The sequence below is a fragment of the Nematolebias whitei genome, chromosome 15 (genome assembly GCF_014905685.2).
Source record: "Nematolebias whitei isolate Nwh7 chromosome 15, NemWhi1, whole genome shotgun sequence".
NCBI classification, from domain to species: domain Eukaryota; kingdom Metazoa; phylum Chordata; class Actinopteri; order Cyprinodontiformes; family Rivulidae; genus Nematolebias; species Nematolebias whitei.
Window position 1 is genome coordinate 15,747,986 of NC_056512.1, and position 8,307 is coordinate 15,756,292.

The 8,307-nt window shown below is 42.6% G+C and overlaps 1 protein-coding gene across 1 annotated transcript in view; it reads right to left on the minus strand.

Annotated features, from left to right (window-relative positions):
* LOC119421978 (growth hormone secretagogue receptor type 1-like) overlaps positions 1–7,365 on the minus strand; it is a 28,708-nt gene extending 21,343 nt beyond the window's left edge. The window contains exons 1-2 of the mRNA XM_037689333.1: positions 7,230–7,365; positions 5,080–5,255 (exon numbers count right to left, since the gene is read on the minus strand). Coding sequence (XP_037545261.1) covers positions 5,080–5,255; positions 7,230–7,365 — 312 coding nt within the window. The remainder of the gene's footprint in view (positions 1–5,079; positions 5,256–7,229) is intronic.
* Positions 7,366–8,307: the final 942 nt, after the last annotated feature.

Here is an 8,307-nt window from a genome sequence, read left to right on the forward strand (position 1 = left end):
GCTGCGGCTCCCCTCCAGGCCTCCACGTCTGCTGCGGCTCCCCTCCAGGCCTCCACGTCTGCTGCGTCTGACCCACAGCCCTCCACGTCGGCCGAAGCGGCCTCCAGGACCCCCACGTCGGCCGAAGCGGCCTCCAGGACCCCCACGTCGGCCGAAGCGGCCTCCAGGACATCCATGTGGGCTGCAGCTCTGATCCTCTTGCCTGGTGCAGCACTGGTCCTGGTCTTACCTTTGATCTGGCCCCAGCAAGGCTTACACGGCCATCTGACCTGGACTTTGCCACTTTTTGGACAGTGGCCAGGTCGTCCACCAGAGTATTGGGGCTTCTCTGGAGGTCCCTTCGGACCTCCAACCTGCCTTTTTGCCCACCTCCAGTGCCCCCTCCACCCGCCCGGTCCTTGTTAGTTCTTTCTCTTTGGTGGTCCGTCAGGATGCCGGACCTTAAAGGGGGGGGCTATGTCACGGTCAGCGGCCCCCGCTGCCCCCCCATCTGCCTAAGCTTCTGCTCTTCATATCACAGCCCCTGCTTTAAGATCATTCACGTTTTTTCCTGCCTCAGTTTTCTGTTTATTTCATCCTGTTTGGTCCTGCACTGCCTATCACCCATTTTCTGCTCCTGTCACTCTCTCTCAGCAATCTGCACTCATCTGCTGCACCCTGTCTCTGCAATCACCACTCACCTGCCACACCTGTTCAGCTCACTACTTAAGCTCCACTCTCACTCTCCTCAGTGCCAGATTATTGAAAGCCTCACAGCAAGTAAATTATCCAGCATTCCTCGTCCACAGTTTCTTTGTTTATGACCACAGCTTTGTTCTTGACTCCTCGCCTTGTCTTGCCCTTGTCTGGATACCACGCCTGCAGCTTACACGCTCCTGGCTCTCGACCCCTGCTACGTCCCTGGATTCTGTTTCCTGCCCAGCCCTCCAACGTTCTCTGTCTCAGCTCTGCTCCTGCCACAGAAGGTTAGTGACGTGCACACCACCTCTCAGCTCCCAGAACCTTTTTTGCAGTCACTAACCTGTCTGTCTTCATAGATTGGACCAGAACTGAGGCTCAGATCCTTCAGACGAACGCCTTTAATAAAATAAAACCTTTTATTTTAATGTTGTCCTGAGTCAGGTGTTGTGCCGATCCATACAGACTTGTTACAATATATCCATCCATCCATTTTGTTCCGCTTATCTGGGGTCGGGTCGCGGGGGTAGCAGCTTAAGTAGGGAGGCCCAGACTTCCCTCTCCCCAGCCACTTGGGCCAGCTCCTCTGGGGGGATCCCAAGGCATTCCCAGGCCAGCCAAGAAACACAGTCCCTCCAGCATGTCCTGGGTCTTCCTCTGGGTCTCCTCCCGGTGAGACGTGCCCGGAACACCTCACCAGGGAGGCATACTAACCAGATGCCCGAGCCACCTCAACTGGTTCCTCTCTATGTGGAGAAGCAGCGGCTCTACTCTGAGTCCCTCCCAGATGATCGAGGTTCTCACCCTATCTCTAAGGGTGAGCCCAGACACCCTGCACTCATTTCGGCCGCCTGTATCCGTGATCTTGTTCTTTCGGTCACAACCCAAAGCTCATGACCATAGATGAGGGTAGGAACGTAGATCGACCAGTAAATTGAGAGCTTGGCCTTTTGACTCAGCTCTCTCTTCACCACAACAGACCTGTACAGCACCCACTTCACTGCCGACGCTGCACCTATCTGCCTATTGATCTCACGCTCCATTTTTCCCTCATTCTTGAACAAGACCCCGAGATACTTGAACTCCTCCACTTGGGGCAGGACCTCCTCCCCGACACAGAGAGGGCACTCTACCCTTTTCTGACTCAAAACCATGGCCTCGGATTTGGAGGAACTGATCCTCATCCCAGCCGTGTCACACTCAGCTAGGAACCACTCCAGCGAAAGCTGTAGATCATGACTTGATGAAGCCAATAGGACCACATCATCTGCAAAAAAAACAGAGAAGCAATCCTAAGGCCACCAAAACGAATCCCCTCAACTCCTTGGCTGTGCCTAGAAATTCTGTCCATAAAAGTTATGAACAGAATCAGTGACAAAGAACAACCTTGGCGGAGTCCAACTCTCACTGGGAACAAGCCCAACTTACTGCAGGCAATGTGGACCAAGCTCTTACACCGGTCGTACAGGGACCTAACAGCCCGTACCAAAGGGCCTGGTACCCCATACTCCCGGAGTACCCCCCACAGGGTTCCCCGAGGGACGCGGTCGAATGCCTTCTCCAAGTACACAAAGCACATGTAGACTGGTTAGGCAAACTCCCACGCACCCTCCAGGACCCTGCTGAGGGTGTAGAGCTGATCCAGTGTTCCACGACCAGGACAAAAACCACACTGCTCCTCCTGAATCTGAGGTTCGACTATCCGACAGACCCTCCTCTCCAGAACCCCTGAATAGACCTTACCAGGGAGGCTTAAGAGCATGATGCCCCTGTAGTTCTAACACACTCTGTGGTCCCCCTTTTTGAATAGTGGGACCACCACCCCAGTCTGCCAATCCAGGGGAACTGCCCCCAATTTCCACGTAATATTGCAGAGTCGTGTAAGCCACCACAACCCCACAACATCCAGAGCCTTAAGGAACTCAGGGCAAATTTTATCCACCCTTGGGTCCCTGCCACCGAGGAGCTTTTTAACCACCTCGATGACCCTGGCACCAGAGATTGGAGAGCCCAACCCAAAGTCCCCAGGCATATATATATATATATATATATATATATATATATATATATATAAATAAAGTATATATGACATTAATTCCAGAACTAAGTCAAACATCACAAGTTGAACATGTTTGATTGTTTTAACCCTTTTTTTTTCACCTTTATAAATGTAGGAGTTCCATTTTTTTCCTGCAGCTTTCCTACACCAGAGGGTGCCAGTAGAACCACACCTAAGGACCATTCTCCTAATGAGCTGCAGGAGTACTTAAGGCAGTTGATGACTGCAATGTGACGCTGGTGCATTATCAGCTAATCGATAGTTGTGTTCCTAGCCTGTACATTATTCCCTGTGTATTGTGAAAACTAGTCTCTCCTTCTCCGTGTTATAGCTTTTACTCATGCGTCCCTCCTGAGCCTTGGACCTCCTTGGTTATCTCCTGAGCCTCCTCATGATCTCTCCAGTCATTCAGGGCCTTCCACCAGTTGCACACCAACTGTATGAAACCTCCGGGAACATCCTCACTCTTTGCTACTAGAACCTTTTTGGGCTTCACCTCTGTGACAGCCTTGCTTACTTACAGTAAGAGAGAAACTGAACATCAAAACCATCTCTCAAGAAGAAACTTACTCAAGGAACTGCAGAGTTTTTCAGGCCAGGACTCTATGGTCTACACTCATCTCCAGGCCAGCAGTCACTCTTTCAGGGATGAAGATGTTCACATCCTTGATAGAGAGAAACGATGGTTTGAGAGAGGAGTAAAGGAGGCCATCTTTGTGAAAAGTAATCATCCATCATTAAACAGGGGTGGAGGCCTCCGTGTTCAACTGTCCCCCTCTTACAATGCTGTGATTGCTAGTATCACTCAACCCCCTGTGAATAGTAAACAGCCATCAGGGTGCTAATGATCCATTGTTAGGCTGATGGTCCTTCTTGATCATGTGAGCAGCTGATTTTGGTTGTCAGCAGCAAACTGGTTGCTCCACTGCGAGAGTGTGTTATTTATAAGACTGAGCTGAATACAGCACCTCAGACTGAGGAAGTCTTTCGGATGAAAGGTGAAATGTTTCTACAATTGTTTTATTTATTTATTTTTTTTTTTGAATGTCCAGAGGACCAGATTTAACTTTTTTTAGAGGATTAACCATAAATACTAAGAATAAATTCTTATTTACAGTGATGGCCTGGCAATATATATTGTCAATATGCATTGTGTATAAGGACTGATACAAAAAGATGTCTTTAATGTCATATTTTATCAATTTTAAGCCTACTCCTTGTGTTATACTCTCCACAACAATCTTTGTATGTCATCGCCCCCAGAATGCATTGTGCTGGTAAAATAATGACGACATTCTTAGGAGAAAATATAATAAACATATGTAATTTTTTTTAAGTAATTAGGAGTTTAAATGTGTCACAAACAATAACTTGTGTTAGAATAGAGAAATCAAATATAAGGCCAATATGTGCAAGTACTCTTTAAATTGTTATTGATTGTACACTTACTGTAGAACTGGCTCACTTTTGGAGTCAGCCCAGTTCAAGATGGCTGCATCAGCCAAATGATGCCAGAAAACACAAAAAAGTGCTACAACTTACATAATTTGATCAATACAGAGATAGAATTGGTGTGGTAACAACTGAGCATTGGCCCTGCCACATACTTCGAGCACCAACAGATCAAGCCTGATCTTTTCTCCTTTACTTTATAAATAAAATGCAGAGAAAGAAAACATTGTTATCAGTTTGTGTTGCTCGTAGTAGTTAGTCTGGTCTCTGAGCACAGTTAGCAATTTATACTGGATTTCAAACTTAAACCAAAGTGGACCATGTTTGCATTGAATGTGACATGAATCCAGCTCAGAGTTTGACTGAAGATGGACTGCACTACTCCATGCCAGTTCAACTAACATTAGCTACACTTTTGGAAAATGGATCTTGTTCTTATTTACCTGCAGAGACACTACTTTTTTTATAGAACCTATAACAGACACATTTCTAAGTTCTGTATTTAATGTTGGATGTCTACTACAATAGGTTTAGAGAGCTCATAATTAACAAAAGTTTTTTTTTTCACATTACATAATGCTGCAGCACCTTATTATCTAGGCAGATAAAGCCTTTGTGCAGAGGAAACTATTGAAAAATGATTTAAGATCACCCTGAGTATGACACGGCACTTGAATGCAGCACAACTGAATTTAGCAGGCTTTCCCCTGAGGGGAAGCAACAATAACTTGTTTAAACAGTCACGTGGAAACACCTCTATGACAAAAAGTTACGCTTTAAACCTGCTGCTTGATGGAATTAACAGTCTGTGCTGACAGCACCTCGTGAAAAAGAGAATCTGATCATGTATTGCCAGAATAAGCATCAAAGGATGTGCCTTTTGTATGTACCTTATAGAGATCCAAAGGCAGCAGGAGGAGGATGAGCAGGTCACTGACAGCCATGCTGCTGAGGTACAAGTACGTAGAGCTTCTCATGTGTGGGCGGAGCCAAACCACCAGGATAGTTAATATGTTGCCAAGCAGGCCAAACATCATCAGAGAGATGTAAACCACCGTAACACAAACTGGAAATAAATAAAGTGTTTTAAATTACTTCTCTTAGACTCATAAAGATTAAACCTTCATTTGACAAGACTTTGAATTACAAAATTATTTAATTACTCACAAAACTAAGACATTTAACCAGAGCTGTCAAGCTAAGCTAGCTACAAGTGAGCAACTAGAAAAAAAGTATAATCTTAACAACTAATAATTACTTTATTGGTTTTGCTATTTAGAACATATTTATTGTTAATCTTCTGCAGTTTTGGTTGGGAAAATTAGAAATAGGTTGACCACCTTCTCTTGTTAGCAAACTAGTCTATAGAACCACTGATAGCATTAGCTTTTCGAGCTATACCTGTATGTATATATAGACAAAAGCATTTGGTCACATCTGTTAATAGTGTGAATGTTCATGAAGCATTCACTCTATTGTGATCCATTTTTCTTCCGTACATTTTTCGGTGCGATTCTTGTCCCGCAGTTTTCAAGGTACTTAAATACATCGTACATCAAAACATTCAGCTCGTTCAGAACAATCCTGCCGACTTTGGTATTGGTGCAACTTCAGCTTTTTGAAATATTTAGCCTTTTCTGTCATTTTTTTCTCCCTCATATAAAATGAATTTAGCTCATTTTACAGCCTTCAAAGCTTTAGATCTTTCTTTTGACAACATTTTACTGCTCCTTTCACATTTTGTTCTGCTTCAGCTTCTTTTAGCTTACCTGTGCAAATTCAAACTTTTTTCAGCTACTGGTAGTTTCAACTACTTTCAGCTAGATTTTCCACTGTTTGTGTTTGTTTCAGCTTCTTATACCAATTTAAGCTTTTGCAGCTAGTTCCACATTTTTTGCACTCATGTCAACTTTTTCATCCTAATTCAGCAAAAATGTGCTCTCCACTTTTTTCTGGTAACTTAAGCTTCTTTCTGCTTGTTTAGCTACTTTTCAGCTGTCATTTTGCTAATTTCAGCTTTTTTCAGATAATTTATCCTTTTTATTGCTTATTTCCATTTCTTTCAGCAAATGTGTTCTTTCTGCTTTATTCTGCTAATTTAAGCTTGTTCTACATTTTCAGCTACTTGTTTTTGGCATTTTTAGCTAATTTCAGCTGTTTTCAGATAAATTCAAGTTTTCCGTGGTAATTTCTGCTACTTTCAGCCTCATTAACTTATTTCTGCTCATTTCAGCTTCTTATGCTCCTTTCAGCTTCTTTCAGCTTTTTCTGCTATTTCAGCTACTTTTTAGCCGTTTTGTGCTAAATTTAGCTTTTTCAGCTAATTCCACATGTTAGTTCATTTAAGCTTCTTTCACTACCTTTTGGTATTTTAAGCTTCTTTCTGCCTTTTCAGCTACTTTTCAGTTGTTATTTTTTGGCTGATTTCAGTATTTTCAGGTAATTTGTTAATTTTTGTGCTCATTCCTGCTTATTTAAACCTAATTGAGCAAATATGTGTTCCTTCTGCTTTCTTCTGAAAATGAAGACTTGTTCTTCCATTCCAGCTACATTTCAGCATGTTTTTAATTAATTTCAGGTGTTTCTCAGAAAGTTCTTCAGCAATAAACATTCACACTGTTGTTGAATTAGGTGAATCAGTCAGGGTTGAGGGTAGGCCCCTCGCCTCCACTGAGTAGCAGCCTTAATGCTCATTTTGAACACTTTGAGGAAAACCCTATTCCAACATGACTGGACATTTAAGACGTAGTTCAATTCGTTTTTCGTGAAAGAACATGACCTCTGCCCCATCGAGCACCTTTGGGATAAACTGGACCAGAGACTGCAGGTCAGATGTGACCTCAGTAAAGCTCTTCAGGATGAATGGCCACAAACTCCTACAAAAACTCTGAAAACTTGTGGAAAGCCTTTAAACAAGGGTGGAAACCATCTGCATCACGAAGCACAACACATTCCTGCATTCCTAAATAAAATCTGTAAAAATGTGCCAGATTAACAAATACTATGATCTGGAAATGCTGCAGGCTTCTGTTTTACTCACCTAACTCTACCAGTCCAAACATAGGTTCCTCCCAGTAGCAGTCTTGGTTGGAGCAGTTCTCAGAGAACTTGAATGCTAAGCTACAGTTTGATCCTTCACAGTCACTGCTCGTGTCTCCCAAGTGGCTCAGATCCATGTTGGCACCAGGTGTGGTTGGACTGTGAGGGGGACAGGAACGTGGAAAGCAGCGTGTCCCCCAGGTTACAGGGGCCTGAGGTGACGCACACACATAGATTTCCAATGATGCTCAATAATCACCAGCATGGAAGAGGAGGGTCATGGTGGAACAAGTGGCATCTGGTCAAAACAAAGACAAAAATATGTTTACAAGACATCATTCAATGAAATGGCTACAAATCACTAAACTAAGAAACATCAGAAGCTACAGTATATGTAAAGGATGTACTTTGCACAAATTAAGGGTCTCATCATCATAAAGTTACAGTTTGAAATTTTGTAAATAAATGCCAAAAAATATATAACATCTATTTTCATGCAAAACAAACCTTTATAGTAACTTAAGATCTATTTATTAATATGTTTTGTATCACTTCCATTGTGTTTTATCAATAATACCAATTTGAACAGATTTATTACATTATATACTTAAAGCACTTACTAATATTTGGAAATAAACACACAGAAATGCATGTATTGAAATCTGAACTCAAATATAATTTACTCACTGAGAGCAGCCTTGGCACCTGATGAACAGAATCCCTGTGCAGACACACTTGACCGTGACTTACCTTCGCCTTTCAAGCTCTCTCTCTCTTTTCTTTCCCTCTCTTCCTCCTCCCACGCCCCGTTTTCAATTCTCACAGTATGCATTACTACGTACACTTCAAACATGTTTTATACTATGACACATTCATATTAATGGTTCATTCTTGAGAACGTCATTGTGGAACAACACCTTTTTTAAACTTTTGTTTCAAATTAATCTTATTTATTCTTTCTTTAGGATAAAACCAACTGGACCAACTTCTTCATGAGCAGTTCATGTATACATATATGTGTATATACTTTGTGTATATATATATATATATATTTATATATATATTTTTTTTTTTTTTTT